The following is a 23,474-nucleotide window of genomic DNA, read 5'->3' as shown; positions in this document are numbered from 1 at the left end:
CCAGCGCTTCTGGAGAAGAAGATGTTTGAAGGTTTTAGGGTTTTTTCAAGATGGCCGCCAAACCATGTGACCGATCAAGAAGAAATTAACAAACTTGAGAAAGGATCTCATGGGGAATATATCTGTGAAGTTTCGTCTTAATCTGTCTTGCCCTTCTGGAGAAGAAGATTTTTAAAATTTATTCATTTTCAATCCAAGATGGCTGCCGAACCTTGTGACCTATGATATCATAAATTTAAATTCTGCTTTCCATCGTCGACCCGAACAAGTGTGTGAAGTTTCGTGAAAATCGGATAAGGTCTATTTTTCTATCCAAGATGGCCGCCAAACCATGTGACTTCTGAGGTAAAATTTTTTACCATGTATGCAGACTTGAGGGAGGAAGGCAATTGCAAATTTTCGCTTCGATGGCTTATGAAATACCAGAGAAAACATTATTTAATATTTTTCTTAAATCCAACATGGCGGCCAAACCATGTGACCTATCACTTTGAAATTAACAAACTTGCATCGCATACATGTCCCGAATATAGTTGTGAAATCTCGCCTTCATGGGACCAGCGCTTCTGGAGAAGAAGATGTTTGAAGGTTTTAGGGTTTTTTCAAGATGGCCGCCAAACCATGTGACGTATCAACAACAAATTAACAAACTTGAAAGAGGACATCAGGGGGAATGTACGTGTAAAGTTTCGCCTTAATCTGTCCAGCCCTTCTGGAGAAGAAGATTTGTTTAAAAAACACTAAAAAACAAGATGGCGGCCGAATTACGTCATCGATGACGTCAAGAAAAACATTTTCCGCAGCAATTTTAGGCGTAGATGATGCTCAGAATTTTTCAGATTTTTCCTATATGGCGTTCTACTTGACGAATTTTCACTGGAATATCGCTTCACCTATGACGTCACGAAAAATCACACGTGTTCCCCATAGAGAGCTTAGTAAAATGTATCAAGCGAAAAAATTTTCCATTGCACGGTTTCCGAGATACAGATGTCCAAAGTTTATCGCTTTTTTCAAGATGGCGACCGTACCACGTGACCAATGACGTCATAATTATAACGTGATTGTGCTATCAAAAAAGATACATACTGTGGTGAAAATTTTGTGTCGATCGGACTTAGTATCCCAGAGAAAATGGTTTTTAAAGCGAAAAAGGGTGCAAAATGCCGGCGGAAAAAGAAAAATAATAATAATAATAATAAACAGAAGAAAAACAATAGGGTACCCTGTACTCACAGGGTACCCTAACTAGAACTGCCACTTTATAACTGCTGGCAGTGATGACCGGGTACCCAGTCCGTCCGCCTTTGATACAACATGGGACTTTCTGCAGATGACAGTCGCAAAGTTTCGCATTGAAAGGATAAGCGGTGCCAGAGAAAACATTATTTAATAGTGATACAAACACAGGCATGCTTCGAGACGGCGCGGAACAGACGAGTTACGAACCGGACAGCACAAAGCATTCAATTTCGTTATTACTGGCTTCCAGATTCAAATAATTAAATAATTCTGGCTGCCAAACCACACGGCCGATCATGTTGAAATTTTAAACTTTTGTTTCACATGTTGCCGAAATTATAAATATGAAGTTTCGCATATATAGAAGTAGTGGTTCCAGAGTAAACATGAATTAATATTTATCCTTCAATCTAAGATGGCGGCCAAACCATGTGACTTGTGACCTCATAATTTTTACCATGTATGCAGATGTCATGGAGGATGACAGACGCAAATTTTCGCTTCGATAGGTTAAGCAGTTCCAGAGAAAACATTATTTAATATTTTTCTTAAATTCAACATGGCTGCCAAACCATGTGACCTATCAATTAGAAATTAACAAACTTGTATTCGCTACTCATGTGCAATAGGGGTGTGAAGTTTCCCCTTGATCAGATCAGGTGTTCTGGAGAAGAAGATGTTTGAAGGTTTTAAGGTAAATTCAAGATGGCCACCAAACCATGTGACCAATCAAGAACAAATTAACAAACTTGAGAAAGGACCTCATGGGGAATATATGTGTGAAGTTTCGGCTTAATCTGTCTTGCCTTTCTGGAGAAGAAGATTTTTAAAATTTATTCATTTTCAATCCAAGATGGCTGACGAACCATGTGACCTATGACATCAGAAATTTATATTCTGCTTCCAACTGGTTATTGGAACACGTTTGTAAAGTTTCGTGTTAATCGGTAAAGGTGCGTTTTTCTATCCAAGATGGCCGCCAAACCATGTGACGTGTGATGTCATAATTTTTACCATGCGTGCATACACGATGGTAGATGATAATTACAAATTTTCGATTCGTTTGGTTCAGCGGTTCCAGAGAAAACATTATTTAATATTTTTCTTAAATCCAAGATGGCGGCCAAACCGTCTAACGTATCAATTCGAAATTAACAAACTTATATCGCCTACGTGTCCCGAATATAGTTCTGAAATCTCCCCTTCATCCGACCAGCGCTTCTGGAGAAGAAGATGTTTGAAGGTTTTAGGGTTTTTTCAAGATGGCCGCCGAACCATGTGACCGATCAAGAACAAATTAACAAACTTGAGAAAGGACCTCATGGGGAATATATGTGTGAAGTTTCGTCTTCATCTGTCTTGCCCTTCTGGAGAAGAAGATTTTTAAAATTTATTCATTTTCAATCCAAGATGGCTGCCGAACCTTGTGACCTATGATATCATAAATTTAAATTCTGCTTTCCATCGTCGACCCGAACAAGTGTGTGAAGTTTCGTGTAAATCGGATAAAGTCTATTTTTCTATCCAAGATGGCCGCCAAACCATGTGACTTCTGAGGTAAATTTTTTTACCATGTATGCAGACTTGAGGGAGGAAGGCACTTGCAAATTTTCGCTTTGATGGCTTATGAAATACCAGAGAAAACATTATTTAATATTTTTCTTAAATCCAACATGGCGGCCAAACCATGTGACCTATCACTTTGAAATTAACAAACTTGCATCGCATACATGTCACGAATATAGTTCTGAAATCTCGCCTTCATTGGACCAGCGCTTCTGGAGAAGAAGATGTTTGAAGGTTTTAAGGTTTTTTCAAGATGGCCGCCAAACCATGTGACGTATCAACAACAAATTAACAAACTTGAAAGAGGACCTCAGGGGGAATGTGCCTGTAAAGTTTCGCCTCAATCTGCACAGCCGTTCTGGAGAAGAAGATTTTTTAAAAAAAACACAAAAAAACAAGATGGCGGCCGAATTACGTCACCGATGACGTCAAAATATTTTTTTTCTACGATGAATTTTTGTGTAGATGATGCTCAAGAAATTTCAAATTTTTGCCATGTGGCGTTCTACTTGACGAATTTTTACTGGGATACCTCTTCAATGATGACGTCACGAAAAATCACACGTATTCCCGAGAGGGAGCTTGTTCAAATGTATCAAGCGAAATTTTTTTTCACCAGAAGGTTTCCGAGATACAGAGGTCCAAAGTTGATCTGTTTTTTCAAGATGGCGCCCGTATCACGTGACCTATGACATCATAATTATCAATTATGTATGCTATCAAAAAAGATACATATCTGGTGAAAATTTTGTGTCGATTGGTCTTACCATTTATGAGAAAATGGCATTTAAAGCGAAAAAAACTGGAAATTTTGCAAATTTACGGCGGAAGAAAAATAATAATAATAATAATAATAATAATAATAAACAGAAGAAAAACAATAGGTTATCCAGTCCATTTGACTGGATACCCTAATAATGCGTAATAATAATAAACAGAAGAAAAACAATAGGGTACCCTGTACTCACAGGGTACCCTAATAATAATGCGTAATAATAAACAGAAGAAAAACAATAGGGTACCCTGTACTCACAGGGTACCCTAATAATAATAATAACTAGAACTGCCACTTTATAACTGCTGGCAGTGATGACCGGGTACCCAGTCCGTCCGCCTTTGATACAACATGGGACTTTCTGCAGATGACAGTCGCAAAGTTTGGCATTGAAAGGATAAGCGGTGCCAGAGAAAACATTATTTAATAGTGATACAAACACAGGCCTGCTTCGAGACGGCACGGAACAGATGAGTTACGAACCGGGCAGCACAAAGCATTCAATTTCGTTATTACTGGCTTCCAGATTCAAATAATTAAATAATTCTGGCTCCCAAACCGCGTGACCGATCAGGTTGAAATTTTAAACTTTTATTTCGCATGTCACCTGAATTATAAATCTGAAGTTTCGCATATATAGAGGCAGCGGTTCCAGAGTAAACATTAATTAATATTTATCCTTCAATCCAAGATGGCGGCCAAACCATGTGACTTGTGATGTCATAATTTGCACCACGTGTGCAAACACGATGGTGGATGATAACTGCAAATTTTCGCTTCTCCAGGTTAAGCAGTTCCAGAGAAAACATTATTTAATATTTTTCTTAAAACCAACATGGCTGCCAAACCCTGGGCCCGATCGCGTTGAAATTTCAAACCCTCATTCCGCATGAGCGTTCCACCATAAACTTGATGTTTCACATTTATTGATGCAGTAGTTCCAGAGTAAACATTAATTAATATTTTTCCTTCAATCCAATATGGCTGCCAAACGTTGCATCGTACCTCAAAAGGGGGTGGGAACTTTTTATTCGTCATGGAGAGGCGGTCATAGTGGTGGAGTTTCGCCTGGATCTGTTCAGCCGTTTCAGAGAAAAAGACGTTTGAAGATATTGTTTTTCAATCCAAGATGGCTGACGAACCATGTGACCTATGACATCAGAAATGTATATTCTGCTTCCAACTGGGTATTGGAACACGTACGTGAAGTTTCGTGTTAATCGGTAAAGGTGCGTTTTTCAATCCAAGATGGCCGCCAAACCATGTGACGTGTGACATCATAATTTTTACCAAGCGTGCATACTGCCTGCTAGATGATAATTACAAATTTTCGATTCGTTTGGTTAAGCGGTTCCAGAGAAAACATTATTTAATATTTTTCTGAAATCCAAGATGGCGGCCAAACCATGTGACTTATCAATTCGAAATTAACAAACTTATATCGCCTTCCTGTCCCGAATATAGTTCTGAAATCTCCCCTTCATTGGGCCAACGCTTCTGGAGAAGATGTTTGAAGGTTTTCGGGTTTTTTCAAGATGGCCGCCAAACCATGTGACCGATCAAAAACAAATTAACAAACTTGAGAAAGGACCTCATGGGGAATATATCTGTGAAGTTTCGTCTTCATCTGTCTTGCCCTTCTGGAGAAGAAGATTTTTAAAATTTATTCATTTTCAATCCAAGATGGCTGCCGAACCTTGTGACCGAGGATATCATGAATTTAAATTCTGCTTTCCATCGTCGACCCGAACAAGTGTGTGAAGTTTTGTGTAAATCGGATAAAGTCTATTTTTCTATCCAAGATGGCCGCCAAACCATGTGACTTCTGAGGTAAAAATTTTTACCATGTATGCAGACTTGAGCGAGGAAGGCACTTGCAAATTTTCGCTTCGATGGCTTATGAAATACCAGAGAAAACTTTATTTAATATTTTTCTTAAATCCAACATGGCGGCCAAACCATGTGACCTATCACTTTGAAATTAACAAACTTGCATCGCATACATGTCACGAATATAGTTCTGAAATCTCGCCTTCATTGGACCAGCGCTTCTGGAGAAGAAGATGTTTGAAGGTTTTAGGGTTTTTTCAAGATGGCCGCCAAACCATGTGACGTATCAACAACAAATTAACAAACTTGAAAGAGGACCTCAGGGGAATGTGCGTGTAAAGTTTCGCCTTAATCTGCATAGCCGTTCTGGAGAAGAAGATTTTAAAAAAAACACTAAAAAACAAGATGGCGGCCGAATTACGTCATCGATGACGTCAAAAAACATTTTCGTCAGTGATTTTTGGCGTAGATGATGCTCAGAATTTTTCAGATTTTTCCCATATGGCGTTCTACTTGACGAATTTTCACCGGTATATCGCTTCACCTATGACGTCACGAAAAATCACACGTGTTCCCCATAGGGAGCTTAGTAAAATGTATCAAACGAAAATTTTTTCCATTGCACGGTTTCCGAGATACAGATGTCCAAAGTTTATCGCTTTTTTCAAGATGGCGACCGTACCACGTGACCAATGACGTCATAATTATAACGTGATTGTGCTATCAAAAAAGATACATACTATGGTGAAAATTTCCTGTCGATCGGACTTAGTGTTCCAGAGAAAATGATTTTTAAAGCGAAAAAGGGTGCAAAATGCCGGCGGAAGAATAATAATAATAATGCGTAATAATAAACAGAAGAAAAACAATAGGGTACCCTGTACTCACAGGGTACCCTAATAATAATAATAAACAGAAGAAAAACAATAGGGTACCCTGTACTGACAGGGTACCCTAATAACAAGAGTAGATGCACATTGATTTATCCTTATTTTTGCAAGTCTACTTGGTCCAATTGTGTACAACTCATCAGCAAATAAATGAGTAAAATATATCTTTACATGGGTTGGCATTTATGCGACATACTTATCGGGTCATCATGAGCATGATCATGTGACTTGGTGCCTTTTCCATATAGCAATGTTATTGTACGCACCTATGTGCAAATGCTTTAGTACAAGCATTACAGGTGATTGCGAATGTCATGGTCTTGGGGTGATTGCTGGATCTTGAGTCTTGTCTGGGTTCTTCCTTACATCTTTGATATTTGTTTTTTTCTTTCATACCTCTTTTTCGTCTTTCATAGTTCCTTTTACTGTTTTATACCTTTCTTTAATCCTACTTCCCCTTTTAATACCTTCCCCCCTCATACCTGCACCCTATTTTTCTCTTCATTTTTGGTTCATGAGCTGCGCACCCTCATGTTCACGAAAAACCAGCAGCTGCTGGTGATCCGGTTTTAAGATTGAGGTAATAGCTGTCATGCTGTGACCACTAGGCATTGTCAGTGTCGGTGGGAGAACTTTCAGTTGTATATCAGGTAATGCCCGCCTTTTGTGAGGCAGCCCCTTGCCAATATGTTTCCTGGTCAGCCTATCTCTTCTGTCTGGTCTGAGCCAACCGGACTCAGTTAAAAACCTAAAAGAGTGACAATAATATCAGGCTTACGAAAAACGAAAAAGCATGCAGTGTCAGAATGAGTCGGTATGTTTTGTCAAGTACTTGTAAAGCTATTTTTAAAAAGTGTAATTCCTCGAGATGTTTGTGTTGTAAAGTTTTTGATCTTGTGAAACTTTTATTGTCAAGTGACAGGTAAGACTTTTGTTGTTGATTTTGAATGTTTGTTGGGATGTAAATAAACGTACATTGTTTATCTTCTCACTTGTGGAGATTGTGGATTGCAATATGTTGGTAAAACTTCTCAATGTTTACATCGACGTTTGAATGGACATCGGTCTGGTGCATCTTCTGGTATTAAGACATATTTAGAAAATCATTTCAATGAAGTTCGGCATGCTTCTAGTTGTTCTATTCAAATTATAGACTCAGTTAATGTTAATGATTTTGATAATAAAGAGGAGTGTAATGTTGAGCTACGGCACAGAGAGGACTTTTGGATCAGGACACTTTGTGTGATCTATGCTTTGGGCCTTAATGACAGGGTACAAAGTACTGGGTCAGTTTCTCAAGGTAATGTTTTCGGGAATCAGTATTTTGCTAATCCAATCAGAAAGAGATCCAGAGGGCATGGGCATCGTAATCGGTGTCGTACGGCTCCAAAAATGGAAATTTTTAGAGATAATTGATAAACTTAACCGTTTTTATGAAGGAAAGGGTTTTCATTTATTTTTTTTCTGGGGTCATGTTCCAAACAAGTGTGAGCTCATATTCTCCAGAGTTTATCAGGTTCATTTGACATGTGCTCGTTTTTTATTGAAGCTTTTTGTAGCAGGGTTCTGGTGAAGAAATCTACTCCCAAAGTTGAAGGCATCCATGAGTTCTTAATTTGTGAGTTTTCCAACAAGCAGGTAGATAGGCTTCAGCTTCATTTTATTTTTAGGGCTACTAGTGTAGAGAGTTTATTACTTGATAAAGTTTGGGAGCAAACCACATTGAAGGTTTATTTCACTTTCACTAAGACGATAGGACAATCCTTTTTCAATTATGGTAAGTTTCTTAAAACTCTTAGTCTGGATATAGTAAAGGACATTTTAGAAACTGACTGTGCATGTTGGTCTTCTCCTTTTTCATTTGGTCCTTAAGGACACAGAGTTTCTTGGGATTTGAATATCATCAGTTATAGTGAAATTCGGGATCTGATGAAAATGGGAGCTAAATATGGGGAACCAGTTACTCAACCTTGGAGCTATGTTCGGTCTTCAATTGTGGGTTCTGCCTCTAATTTTATTAGAAAAATGTGCACCAAGTTTAAGTTATCTGTAAACAGTTTTAATGCATGGTTTAACAGAGTTGTGGAAGTCCTGGATAATAGGATTAAGTTTTTTTAGTTGTCGGGGCTTGCTTTCACTGGGTCGGTCTAAACCAGTGTTGAACAAGCCGAGTGTTTGTAAAGACATTCATGATTTCCATGATAGCTACATTATAGCTCCAGCGGATAAAGCTGCTAATAATTTTGTTGTGGTTTGTAAAAAGTTTTATGTCGAGGTTTTATTAAGAGAGTTAGGCATTGATACGGTTACTTTCACCGGTATAGGAAATAGCACATATGTTCCTTGTCCTAAGTTGCTCCAAGATATTATCTCTGAGCATCAGGAAGTTTTAGTTAATAATTTCAATATCAAAGGTAAAGAGTCAATTCTTTGTATTCCTCAGTTTTTCTGGATCCATAAGCTTCATAAGAACCCATACGAGTATAGGTTTATAGTGGGTGCCAGGCAGTGCTCCACCAGACAGTTATCGGTTATAGTTATCTCAGGCTTTCAAGTTGTGAGGGAACGGTTCAGGAAATATTGTTTAGCAATTGACAAGAATTCTGGTATTAACACTTTTTGGAGCATTAATTATTCTTTAGCATTCTTAGATAGAATTACATGCCTCAATATCAAGTCAGTTGAAGTTTTTGATTTTTCAACTTTATATACAAATTTGGATTTAGTACAAGTGAAGGATTCACTCTTCAAAGTAATTGATAAGGTTTTTATCTCTTTTAATAAGTTTTTATGTGTCAGGGTTGAGAGAGCATTCTTTTCTAATAAGAGATTCTCAAGTTTTCATTGTTTTGATGAGCAGATGTTTAAGAATGCTGTTAATATTATTTAATTTAATACTTTTGTGTCTTTTTGTGGGATAATGTTTCAACAGGTTAAGGGTATTCCCGTGGGTGGGAATTGCAGCCACCTACTAGCAGACATTTTGTTTATTTTCTGTGAATCTTCATTTATGCAGAAACTGATGAAGGAGAAAAAAATGAGGATTAGCTAAAAAATTATCTCATACATGTTGCTATATTGATGATATTTGTGTGGTTAACTATAATATTTTTGATAGGCAGCTTCACAAGATTTATCCAGAGCCTGATTGCATACAGGAGTGGTAATGATTGTATAGTTGCTGCATATCTGGATGTGCAGGTTCGAGTTGGACAGAATGGCTTTAGTACAAGTGTTTATCATAAAGTTCATGATTTCAGTTTCCCTGTAGTCTTGTACACCTTTCCATGTCACAATCCATCCATCCATCGGGCCCATACTCCATGCAGAGCGTTGGTGCTGCTTAAGCACTCTCCTTGGCTATTGGACACAATCCTGGACAGGTCGCCACTCCGACACAGTATACCAGCATGCTGGCACTCATTTTGCCCACCTTGGAAGGATGGCAGGCCGAGTTAACCCCACGTGGTATTAATTCAACAGCTGAGTGGGATTTGAACTCAGGACCCAAGGATTCCAAGCCCACCATCCTAGCCATTAAGCCAACACCAGGCATATGTAGCAATGTACTAATTTAAATGGGTTACATATCTTTTCATCTCAACGACTTAGATTTGCAAGAATTTGTTCAGTAAAGGATGATTTTCTGGAATGTGAGTTTATGGTTAGGTGGAGGTGCTGTCATGAACATTTCTACAAGGTAAAGTGTTTATCGCTTAATATTATATCATATAAAGTGGTGTATGATTAAAGTTATTCATAATGTCATAATACTTTCAATGAAAGTAATAATTAAATAAGTTTGAATAAAGATATTGCATTGGTGTTGACTGTCTGGATACAACTTTGAGGTTGTGGGTCCATTGATGTTGAGTAAACTACTGATGTGGACCTGCAACCAAAGTTGTGGTTCCGCTGTTTGGAGAGGTTCTGGGCTGAAAGGATCGAATTTATACCACTGGTGTTTTTATTGACTTGTCCAAAGCGTTTGATATGATTGATCATCATATTCTTCTCTCAAAACTTGATTTTTATGGTGTTTTAGGTTGTGCTCTTGAATAGTTTAATGATTATCTTCCTCATTGGCAACAATTTACAGTCGTTAAAAGCTCTAATTTTTCATGGAGAGCTATCAGCCATGGAGTTCCCCAAGGATCTATACCCGGGCCTCTTCTTTTCCTATTTATGTTAACGATCTGCAGATTTGTTCTTCTTTATTATCTTTTTTTGTCTTTGCTGATGAAACAATTGTCATCTTTTCCAATCTTAGTTACGACTCTTTGATATGTACTCTTGATAGTGAGCTCATTAACGTTTAATCCTGGTTCAAATCAAACAAACTCTCCATAAATTCCAATAAAACCATGTGTATGTTCTTTAGAAAATCCACCATACCTCTGTCTGACACCATCTCTTCCTTCTATATAGACAATGAACCCCTTACTTTTGTTCATTCGACAAAATTTTTCAGTGTTATCTTGGATGACAAATTTAACTGGACGGATCATATTTCATCGACTGCTAAGATTGTTTTTTGAAACACGGGCATTCTGTCTAAACTTCGTACCTTTCTTCCTCCTTGTATTTTATTCTCCCTGTATAATACCTTATTTCTCCCTTACCTGAACTATTGTGATGTTATCTGGGCATGCTCTAGTAACAATCAGCTCCACTCACTCTCAGTTATTCAAAAGCATGCTTTCAGGATCTGTACCCTTTCTCATCCACGGGACCACACTGCACCTCTTTTCACCAAACAACACACTTTTTGACATTAAATTACATACAGGGATATTTATGTACAAACATATCAACAATCTTCTTCCACAAGTCCTTTCATCTTACTTTACAGCAGTCCATGATATCCACACTCATTTCACGAGATCAAAAGATGACTTATTTCTACCTTTTACTCACACATCATACTCTATTAATATACTACGTTATTATGGGCCATGTCCTTTGGAATAGTATTGATAGAGTAATAAAGGCACAGGTGTCTGTGGGTCAGTTTAAGTCCTCTTATAAACGAAATTTGATCTCCTATTCTCAAAAGTTTCCTTTCATACACATTGATTTGTTATTCACTTTTGCATCTCTTCACCTTTTTGTTATTTTATTCTTTTGTATCTGTTTGTTCTTGTTATTCACAGTATTCTTGACCATTTTTCCTTAATTCTTTGTCATTCCTTCGTTTCGGTCGAATTTATCATTTATATTCTTCGTCCATAGGCGTATCAATACAATCCTTGACTTCTGTATATGCCTCCATATTTGCCTCTGTATGTGTTATTTTGATTAAGTATCCTTCTGAGTTCACCAAGTTTCGGAAATATTAATTTCATACATTTTTATTTTACTATACTTATATTGGTAAATATGGAAATAAATGTTTTTGGAAATTGAAGTTGAAAATAAGGATATTGCATTGCTGTGTTGACTGACTGACTGTCTGGACATAACTTTGAGGTTGTGGGTCCATTGATGTTGAGTAATCTACTGATGTGGACCGGCGACTGGGGTTGTGGATCCGCTGCTTGTCGAGGTTCTGTGCTGAAAGGATTGAAACCTCGATGAAAATGGTACCCAGCTGATGATCCAGGCAGTCGGGAAATCAGTAAATTGCTTATAAGTTCAGGTTATAACTTCAAATGAAATATCTTTTGTAAGTACTTACCAGTACATAATATATATATCTATGTTTGTGTGTGTGTGTGTGTGTGTGTGTGTGTGTGTGTGTGTGTGTGTGAGTGTGCGTGTGTGTGTGTGTGTGTGTGTGTGTGTGTGTGTGTGTGTGTGTGTGTGTGTGTGTGTGTGTGTGTGTGTGTGTGTGTGTGTGTGTGTTTTGTTATGTCTGGTTTCATTCTTAGAACTACGGTGCAGTAATTGGTCATTATTTTGATGGGATATGCAGGTGGATGAAATGACAAAAATGCACTCGGCACTAAGTGAACGTCTCTCACGTCAACAGCAAGAGCACAAGGAAACAGAACAGAAACTTCATCAAGAGGTAAATGCATTGCATGGCGAAACTGATGCTAATGCCGAAAATTCAGGGATAATTCTGTATTTGTAGTTGCAACCATCTTTTATTGATTTATTTCCTGCTGGAATGTTCCTGATCCCATCATACCTCTAAGAGCTAAGCAAAGTTTAGCCTCCTCATTAGTACTTCGATGGGAGATTGTATACGGTGTTGTAGAATGAGGGGTGGCTGAATCGTTCAACTGTCTGGTTATGCACTTGTTCCCCTGTGCAATCGAGTCCTGACTGAGATTATTGTCCTGGTGTTGTGCTAGCAGAGAGGGGTGCTGCATCTTGGAGCATTTCATCCTTCAGATAGGACATCATGTTGGGTTGGCTGTCTCATCTGCGTTGAGATTGTGAGGGAATTAAAGGTCACATGATATATTTGGAAAGAGTAGGTCGTGCTCGTGCTTTAAAAATCAAATGGGATATACAAGGTAAAAAATTAAGTGATGTAGATGTTAGTAGATGCTCTTGGTAAAAATGGTGTCAGTACATAGAAGATAATGTTACGCCGGCCTCCGTGCCTCAGAGTGAGTTCCCCACAAGTACACAAAGGGTCATGTGGCAGACAATTCAAATGATCACTTTAATATTTTCAGTCAATTGACAACCAGGTGGCAACCAGCACACAACATAAAACAGAAGGAACTTTAAAATGCAATTTATTAAATCCCACTGTGTACGATTCAAGTGCTAATATCATGCAATGATGGTTCAATTACAATAATTCATCACAATTCAATCACATTTTCATCACAATAATTCATCACAATTCAATCATGTTTCAATCACAATAGTTCATCAGTAGCTGTAAAATTCCGTACATGAAATACAAGTCATGGTCAATGCTTTTGAAAACTCAGTTACACACATATATTTCAATGCAGTTTCAAATATTTCCAAAACTCCGTGGAAAGGCAATTTCCCTTTTTCTCTGAGAAAGCAATTTAACAGTCACGTTTGAATACACCCCTTTTTTAGGATTCATGCTATGAATCAAAGTTAGTATTTTGCACTGTTGATAGCGAGCGGGTAGTGGATAGACTGGTCAACTCTGTTCTGGAGAGCTTGAGACCCGTGGGAATTCTCGAACATTATGGAATCTCACAACAACCCTGGTCGTACCGTGAGAAGGAGTGGGAGGAAGGACGACCTTGACGCGAGATGCCCAGAGAAGTTGTCAGTGTGGGATGTCAACGTGGAGTTATTTTGCACCCTGAGTGCTGTGTTGGCTCCTCGTGAGCACAACCAGTCTGCCAGCAGGAGTGAATCCGAACACCGGCAAGGTGCACTGTATCACAATCAGGTCTGTGGTCAACATGCGCCCAATGATACAAGGCTCACGATGCCGTCACAGCCTGACCCCGCTGTGCACAGCACGCTTGGCCAAACAAACTGGAATGCACTCCGCTGCTCCAAAGACTCTGCACACTGCTGGAGCTGGATCTCTGGTTCACCGCCAAGACCTCCTCTGAGTCGCTTCTGCTGATGCTGCTCATCGCATCACCTCTTATGGCAACCATGTAAGGTCAATCCCAAAACAAGGTGACATACAGTCTGAAGTCAAAGATTGAGCAAAACTTGACCATTGGTTTGGCGCATTGTTTTCCATAACAAATCTTTCACGAAGGCAGTTTTTCCCAATGTAGGAGTGAAACTCTCACATGACTCGGACACTGTAGCCTCAACAAAAGTCATCCTCAAAGTTCTGTTGATAATCTCGATGTCAATGCCACTGACACACTCAGTTGTCTGCATACATATCCTTTGCCCCCAATATGTATCACATTCATTTAATTCACTGTAACTCGAGTTGCCTTTCTCACAGTTACTATCAGAATTATGTAATGCAAGTTGCCTTTGCTACAAAACTTAGCATTTCCAATTATATAGGATTTACTAATCCGTAACAGTAAGTAAACGGATAGATTGAGGAAATGGGATGTGGATATGGCATAAGCATGACGGACTAAATGGCTTCCTCCTACCGTTGTCATTAAATCCTTGGATGATTTCCTTTTCTCCATTTGACGTGGGATAATCTAGTACAGAAAAACCTAATTTACACCATCACTGCTTTACCTGGCCAAAATTAAAGCAAAATAATCAGAATTTTGTATTGCATTCATTTGGTTATGCGACAACTTGCCTCATACAGCCAGGAGAATGTATAATTATTTTCTGTATTTCACAAGATGATAAAAGCAGTTTAACACAAACATTCATGGTGTATGGGTAACATATACGGTATCTTTACTCAGAGCATTAAATTAGACATGACTTGGTCAGTTTATCACAAACCATCTGTCGTAAGATCGTGAGATGATCTTGGTGAAAACATGTTGGGTTATTTTGCCTGGCTCCTATTGCAGGTTCAAAAAATGAGCGACACTGCAGAGGCTGCACAAAAGGTGAAGGCTGAAGTCGAAGCACTAAGCCAACATCGCATCAACGAGATGATAGCAATGATGGAGGATTACAAGGTTTCTTTTTAACCTCCTTTGTTTGATTCCTTCTCATTGTTTATATTTTTGTAGACCATGTACTATGGGTCAGCAATCTGTTTTGATGAGGTTATATAGTGCCTATAAAAAATCTGCACCCCCTTTCAAAATTTTCACCTTTTTGCCTTATAGCTTGGAATTAAATTGCATAATATCAGACTTTTTCCACCTTTATTTACACACCGTAACCCACAACTTCCAAGTGAAAAACAAATTCTACAAATTTCAGAAAATTAATTAAAAATACAAAACGAGAATATCTTCATTGGGTAAGTGTCCACCCCCTTGAGTTATTACTTGATGGAAGCACCTTTGACAGCAATTACAGCTTGAGTCTGTTGGTATAGGTCTCTACCAACTTTGCACACCTTGATTGGGCAATATTTGCCCATTATTCTGCACAAAACTGTTCAAGCTCAGTCAAATTGCGTTGGGAGCGTTGATGGACAGACATCTTCAAATCATGCCACAGATTGTTGATTGGATTTAGGTTGGGGCTCTGACTGGGCCACTCAAGGACATTTATCTTTTTGTTCCTCAGCCACTCCAGTATAGCTTTGGCTGTGAGCTTCAAGTAGTCATGCTGAAAGGTGAACTTCCGTCCCAATTTCAGCTTTCTTGCAGAGGGCAGCAGGTTTTCCTCTGGGGTTTTTCTGTATTTTGCTCCATCCATTTTCCCTTTCATCCTGACAAGTGCCCCAGTCCCTGATGATGAGAAACATCCCCATAGTATGATACTGCCACCACCATGCTTCACATTAGGGATGGTGTTCTTTTGGTGATATGCTGTGTTGGGTTTGAGCTGTTGAAGAAAACTCACTCAAAGGTTCTTTTAATACTTTATTTAACAGAGTTGAATCACTTGAACATACGTATGGAGGGAGACACTCAAGCAAACAATGATGCAATGAGACAATTTGAGCAAAACAAGATAATAACTGCTTGTGGAGTCATGAAGCAAAATTCAAAAGCACAAGCATCTTTCTTAAAGTCCAATGATGACACACACAGCTGTTTGTGACTAGATAATGGTCACTTCAGCACTTTCTCAACCTAGTTACTTGTTTATTGGAGCCAAAATATGATTCCAAGCACAAAGTAAACCAGAATATAAAAACTATTTAATCATGTAGCTTAACAATTTTCATCAATTCGATTCATCATCGTCAATTAATATTCCCAACAGGATCCTCTCGATTATAGCACATTGCATTGGTTTTAATCAATATTGTGATATGGGCAGAATGTCTTCATTTTATCAGACCAGTTCCAAGTTAAAATGTTTCAGCTGAGAGGTCCAAAAATGCTTTAAGAGTACAGAAAAGGTTGTGAATAATTTCCCTGACATGTTCTCACATTCCAACCAACTACATCAATAAGCCATAAACTTATACAGATTTACGTTTAAATTAAAACAGAGTGCAAAACAAGAAAGATGTTAAATAATTGCTGTTCGATTTTACAAAGCTCTGCACTCTGTTGTGAAAGTAAAGTTTTATGGGGTAGCTTCACAAACAGAGATGAGGAGGAGATAACATCTTATCTTGCAAGCCATACATTTTGCAAGCATGGCTGCATTTGCAAGAAACCCAGGCTTCACACCTTGACAAGAGAAAACGAAGCAATATAACAAATTATTATTATTAAAGTCAGATATATGTTTTATAAAGAGCAAATGTAATACGGTTTAATGTAAATGTAGTGTGTATATTTGTAAGTAATGTAGTATGTATATGAGGCCCCGCGAGGAGGAGTGATGTAAGCGACATTTTTTAATGATATGATGATGATAGGCTCAGATGATAGGGTTAAAATAGTACTATATGGCATTAACTCCAAAATGGCCGATGTGTCCCTTACATCACTCCTCCTCACAGCGCCTCATATGTAGTATGTATATTTCCAACGTAGTATTCCGATGTAGTATGTATATTTCCAAAAGCTAAGTATACATTACAATGTATATTGTAATGTAAATGTAGTATGTATATTTCCAACGGAATTCTTTCAATTGCAACATGTGCAGTCAGACCTTCCCCTCATGTCGAGTGGGTTAACGGGACGAAATGCATTGCGTGGGTCGAATAGCGAAGTATATTAGCTATATCTCTATCTTCTATTCCGATTTATATTCCAACCCTTTCCTTTTAGCAATGGTCCAAATCAAGCAAGCAAACAAACACACCATGATCTGAACAGCAAACACACCACGCAGCTTCCCATGGAAGAATCAACATAAAAACAAACACACTATACAGCACGTGCATGGCACGCCATTTCATTCAAATGTGTGCGCCAATTTCCAACGGCATCTCACCTTGCTCACCAAAAACTCACCACCTCGACCACCAACACCTCCCGCACATTGAAACAATATTCCCACACCTCCTCGTACCTCTGTATCAATGCAATTCACCACTAAGCAGAGGTGTGCGGCATAAGTCAGGCTGTACTTGAATATGGGGATGAGCAATGGATGTTAATAGCATCAACCGCATCTCGCCGGGAATGTCCCGGGTGAGCACGCGGGATTGATACGACCCTCGTCCAGTCGCAAGACGGCGGCGAGGAGGGGTTGCGGGAAGAGCAATCCGGGAGTTTAGTATGGAGCCGTCACGCTGGATGTGCGAATGAGACCGCTTCCGGCTCCAGGAACCTGGCAGGGCGTGGCTAGGGCCACTGTGGCCCAATAGAAAAGCGGGATTTTGGTCACAGCGCATCGCTTCGGGTCGTCACCCCATCCTTCGCCGGGGCTTATAAAAGGCGGATCACAAAGCCTCGCGCCCCTCTTCTTCGCCTCTCTGCTTCGCCCTCTTCTTCACTGCTCCTCGTTGCCTCTGCCCATCACTGGCTCTTCACTCGTGGTTGGTGTGTGGCTGAGACATGCTTATTCCGGAGGACCAGTGCGGCGCGCACATTGTCACGAGCCCCAGCAAAGTGACGAAGCCAGAGATAATGCACCAACTCTCGAGATGGGAACGCTCAAGCGGAGTGTCCCATGGAGGTACACGCTACACGAGCAGACCTATGCACGACTAGGTTAGGGATCTTTTGCCTCAAGCGTCTTCTTCTCTCTCTCTCTCTCTCTCTCTCTCTCTCTCTCTCTCTCTCTCTCTCTCTCTCTCTCTCTCTCTCTCTCTCTCTCTCTCTCTCTCTCTCTCTCTCTCTCTCTCTCTCTCTCTCTCTCTCTCTCTCTCTCTCTCTCTCTCTCTCTCTCTCTCTCTCTCTCTCTCTCTCTCTCTCTCTCTCTCTCTCTCTCTCTCTCTCTCTCTCTCTCTCTCTCTCTCTCTCTCTCTCTCTCTCTCTCTCTCTCTCTCTCTCTCTCTCTCTCTCTCTCTCTCTCTCTCTCTCTCTCTCTCTCTCTCTCTCTCTCTCTCTCTCTCTCTCTCTCTCTCTTTTTCTCTTTCCACCCCTCTATCTCATCTCCTTTGGACACACAAAAGAACATTCATTTCTGACTCGCAATTACAGTTTCCTCTGGCACGATACCGCACCCCCCCCCAATATTGCACTACAACACACCTCCCACTCCCACACCTTAGACACCAGTATTTCTGCCTCCTACCTCCCCCAAAGCGGACTGGGTTGCGTTGTTTGGCTGACCGCGTCAGGTATTGCGAGGCTGTATATCCTCATGTGCTCTCTTTCTTTCTGGCTATCTAATCTTCCGTGTGTGTGTGTGTGTGTGTGTGTGTGTGTGTGTGTGTGTGTGTGTGTGTGTGTGTGTGTGTGTGTGTGTGTGAGAGATGGTGCCTGTCATAGAATAAGTTAAGATTGTAGAAGTACTAATGGGATATGTCTGTGCTGTGTCTGCTTTTGTAGATTGCTTGCCTTTTGTTGCACCCCACAAATTCCTTGCTATCCCTGCTGTACATACCAATAAACCCAATTTACTATGGACATACCTTTCCTCGCTTGATTGTAAATAAATGCTTTGTATGGAAATGTTCCCAGCTCGCTTTCATCTTTCCCTTCATTGGTCTCGCATGGTTTGTATTCTAGCCGAGCCGGGACGTTATCCTCCAACGATCTGTTTTTCAAGCCGGTACGTCCTTGGGCAGTTACGCTCAGCTGCATCTGCGTACTGAGGGCGTGTACCCTGGTAATTCGATCACGTGACCATTAGGTAAATGGTTTTTATTAAACGGAGGCCCCTAAGTCACATGGTCGAGTTATTGGCATTCACGGTCGATTAGTGACCAGCCACGTCACAAAGTTATTCGTATGCGATGGCCTGCGATTCTGGAGAGTCTTGTGGGAACCAGAGGTAACTTCCCCCCCCTCGTGGCCTTCTCGCCCCCGACCCCCAGGTTCGCAATAGTATCGTTTTACATTTAGGCCAAAAGGTTCCATCTTGGTTTTGTCAAACCACAAAACTTTTTGCCACATGGCTTCAGAATCTCTGGAGTGTTTTTTCGCATCCTTCAAACAAGGCTCAAGGGTTTCTTTGAGTAATGGCTTCCTTTTTGCAAACCTACCATACAGGCCAGACTTGCAGACTGCTTGGGATATTGTTGTCACATGCACACAGTGACCAATCTTTGGCATAAAGGCCTGGAGCTCTTTCAAAGTTGCCATCGGCCTCTTGGTGGCTTATCTGATCAGTCTCCTCCTTAATTGGTCATCGAGTTTGGAGGGGCGGCCTGATCTAGGCAGGGTCTTGGTGGTACCATATGCCTTCCACTTCTTAATGATTATCTTAACTGTGCTCCAAGGGATATTCAAGGGCTTTGAAATATTTTTATACTCATCCCCTGATATGTGCCTTTCCACAACTTTATCTTTTCCACAACAAAAGTGGTCTTTAGAAAGCTCATGAGTGCTCAAAGTTCATGGTTGAGTCTTTGCTATGAAATGCACTACCCAGCAGAGGAAACCCACAGGAATAGCTGATTTTATTCTGAAATAATCAAATCACTACAATTTAACACAGGTGGAGGCCAATTAACTTGGTGTATGATTTTGAAGGCATTGGTTACACCTGAGCTCATTTATAATTGCCATTATAAGAGGGTTGGACACTTTTCCAATGAAGATATTCTCGTTTTGTATTTTTAATTAATTTTTTGAAATTTGTAGAAATTGTTTATCACTTGGAAGTTGTGGGTTACGATGTGTAAATATAGGTGGAAAAAGTCTGATTTAATGCAATTTAATTCCAGGCTATAAGGCAACAAAAGGTGAAAGTTTTGAAAGGGGGTGTAGACTTTCTATAAGCACTGTATGTCTTGACATGTTTTCAGAAGAAAACACTTCAGCAATATTAATTTAAAAACAGCTCCCAAACACCATTGTTGAATGTAAGTTAATACAAAATCTGAGATCATTGTGCACTTCCCTTTTTGGTAGTGTTCCTCAATACTGTCCAATGAATATCTCTCCCTTAGTATAAGTGGATGAGTATATCAGTAACACTCCCTTGGTTGTGAGTTTCACTCATTGGTAAATAAACAGGCCCTGAAGATGCATTTGTTCTTGCAGCTCGAGTATGACAAGATGGTTCATGAAAAGGATGATGAGATCTCATCGATAAGATCCAATGAGTACAAGGCTTTGAGCGAAGTGCAAGAAAACGTCAGTACCTCGACTTGTTATATGCGCATCACACCCCATGACTTGATAATGCATTTTGAATAAAACTCCAACTTCATAAACTAGTTACCTTGAAATACAGAAACGCGGACAAGACTAACCAATTTATCTTCAAGCCCTACAATCGAGTCAAGTAATTAAAAGCCTGGTGTTGGCTTAGCAGTGAGGGTGGCTGGCTTGGGATCTTAGGGTCTTGAGTTTAAGCCCCAGTTTTTTTCCATTTAATTAAGAGCAGGTGGGGTTGACTCAGCCTGTTATCCTTCTGCGGTTGGCAAAATGAGTACCAGTGGACTGGTAATAGGGGCATTACATCAGCGGCACAGTTGCGCCCTCAGCCAATGATGCTACCTCTGAAGCCCTGTGCTGCATATGAAGGAGGAGGAGTCAAGTAATTGAGTAGATCTGCTGTGCATTCATGTAATGCACTATGTTTGTATTTATGTAACAATGTAAAAAGAATATCATGAAATGGAGTTTGGTACGATTTGGATGAAATTACTGTCCAGTTTTATGTTTCTGCAGACCAACCATTAAGAAATGTTTTAAAGAATATTCGAATTCACTCATACCAACAGGGATGGTCTAGTTAGTATTTCAATCACATCTTGCAAATGGATGATTTAATTGTAGTTTTCATGAGTTCAAAGCAATGTTATTTGTGCTTCTCATTTTTCTTACTCATCTGAGGCAGTGGCGTTGTGGTGAAATGAGTGGACTGGAGAAATCCCAGACATTGTGTTGAGGGATGTGCATTCTAAACTTCTAGAAACTGAAGTAGTCAGGAGAATTACCATATCACTATCAGATTGTCAGTAAAAACCCAAATGGCTCACTAATGTTCTTCGCCTCACTGTGGAATCAGTCTGCCCATTATAGTTGACTCTTGAATGCCCTCAGGACAACTTCGGATGTGAAATAAAATGGCACCTATTAAAAATGCAGTTCCTCTAAAATCCTAAATTAATAATAACAAAACCCTTAGATATCAAATTCTGAAAGCTGCTCCTCCGTGTCAGTATAAAGGTAGTTTTTACAAAGCGTTTAGAAGATGAACTTCCCTTTGTCTTTGTTGTTTGCTGAGTGTTTGTGTATGTTGCAATATATTTTGTGCTTGTGTTCCATCAGAACAAAGAAATTTTGAAATTAAAACAGCAACTGAAGGAGAACTGCAAGCAATTTAATGAGGCGATGTTGGAGAAGGTAATCCATGAACATAATCAAATTTTTCTTGCATTCATTTTCATGTGTCACACTTGCCCTCTGACACTGTTTGTGGGACATTCCGTGTTACTGTGGCAATAAGCTTCAAATATAGAAATTGCTTCTTTGGTCTCACCCCCACATTGTCGGAGCATCAATTGTCTACTTCATATCCTACTACATAAAATTCTGGTTCGGGTTTGGGAATTTTTTCACGTGCTGGTCGAATTTGCCACTGCTGCTTCCACCTCATTAAAGCTAAGTTTTCCGATTTGTTGTGTTGTTACCTCCACCAATGAAGGTGAAGGAGGTTCTGTTTTCACTCCTTTCTGTCTGTTTGTTTGTTTGTCTCTTTGTTATCTTGCCAAAACGAAGTTTTTGCAAGATATGTTAGTCAGCTTGTATGTTTTTTTTGTTTGTCTGTAATCACGTATAAATAATTCTGCAGAGCACAGTTATCATTGGAAATTTTTGTAACTTCGCATATCAGAGGCCTATAGAGGTCCCTTTCAGCGCATAAAATTTTGAAGGTCAAGGTCAAAGGTCAAGGTCACTTTGTCGCAAATCAGGGGAGTCGACGAAACCCTTATTTTTTGAATAATTTTGATCGGATCGTCTTCAAACTTCATGGGAATATAGTTCATGGTCTGGCGCTCAGCTGATTAATTTTTGGTGGCGATTGGCCTTGACCTTCATGGTTAGCGCCTCAGGTCAAACATATTTGACCCCAAGGTCAAATTTTCAAGTTTTAGGAACCATATCGTGTAGTACCTCAAATTGAACACCTCGATGAGTGCTTTCTAGATATGTCAAGCTTGAGACATTATGACGTCATTTGGTGACGTTATGAGGCAAACGCATATTTTTCATGGTTACTCTAGAACGATTCTCATTGGAATCTCTCGTAGGCAGATATTCCTCAAGGAGTCGCTCCTGATGGATAGCAGCTCTGTTCACCTCAGTGTGACCTTAAAGAAGTCACACGTGGTCACCTTTTGGCAAGATACGGGTCACCCTGTGGGTGACATTGGTTTATTTGTTTGTTTGTTTGTGTGCAGGATATCTCAAAAAGTTGTGGATGGATCCAGATGAAATTTTGAGGACAGGTTCGGTGTGTGACAAGGACAAATTGATTCGATTTTGGTGAAGGTCCAGTTATGGATCCGGATACTGGAATATTTCAAGTGATTCTTCATCATTGAGAGATAGGGCCAAAAACGATATATAGCACGATATCTCAAAAAGTTTGGACAGATTCGGATGAAACTTGGTGGACATGTTGGGGGTGTGACAAGAAAGAATTGATTCAATTTTGTTGAAGATCCGAATCCAGATCCGGATCTGACAATTTTTAAAGTGATCCTTCACCATTGAGAGATGGGGCAAAAACTAATTTTTCGCACAATATCTCAAAAAGTTGTGGATGGATTCAGAGGAAACGTGATGGACAAGTTGGGTGTGTAGGAAAGACGAATCGATTTGATTTTGGTGACGATCTGAATCCGGATCTGGATACGAGAATTATTTAACTTTTTCGAGTGATTCTTCACCATTGAGAGATCAGGCCAAAAACGATATATAGCATGATATCTCAAAAAGTTGTGGACGGATTCAGATGAAACTTGGTGGACATGTTGGGTGTGTAACAAGGAAGAACTGTTTCAATTTTGGCGAAGATCATAATCCAGATCCAGAAGTGATAATTTCTTAAGTGATTCTTCACCGTTGAGAGATTGTGCTAAACCGATATATTGCTACAAATCTGGAACCCATCGCACACAACAGCCAGGGTCCCTATAGAACAGTTATATTGGTAAGTGTGTGTTTATAGTTAGGGCCCGCTAC

The 23,474-nt window shown here is 39.7% G+C and overlaps 1 protein-coding gene across 7 annotated transcripts in view; it reads left to right on the top strand.

The window, feature by feature from the left end:
- LOC147030011 (uncharacterized) overlaps positions 1-23,474 on the top strand; it is a 199,744-nt gene that overhangs the window by 135,297 nt on the left and 40,973 nt on the right. For all 7 annotated transcript variants that reach the window (XM_085873639.1, XM_085873643.1, XM_085873640.1 and 4 more), the window contains 4 exons: positions 12,218-12,313; positions 14,706-14,816; positions 20,319-20,411; positions 21,555-21,629. In XM_085873639.1, coding sequence (XP_085729765.1) covers positions 12,218-12,313; positions 14,706-14,816; positions 20,319-20,411; positions 21,555-21,629 — 375 coding nt within the window. The remainder of the gene's footprint in view (positions 1-12,217; positions 12,314-14,705; positions 14,817-20,318; positions 20,412-21,554; positions 21,630-23,474) is intronic.

The sequence above is a fragment of the Eptatretus burgeri genome, chromosome 3 (genome assembly GCF_056783735.1).
Source record: "Eptatretus burgeri isolate ZD-2024b chromosome 3, Ebu_testis_v1, whole genome shotgun sequence".
NCBI lineage: Eukaryota > Metazoa > Chordata > Myxini > Myxiniformes > Myxinidae > Eptatretus > Eptatretus burgeri.
Note: the sequence above shows the minus strand (reverse complement) of the source record. Positions and strands in the feature narration are given on the sequence as shown.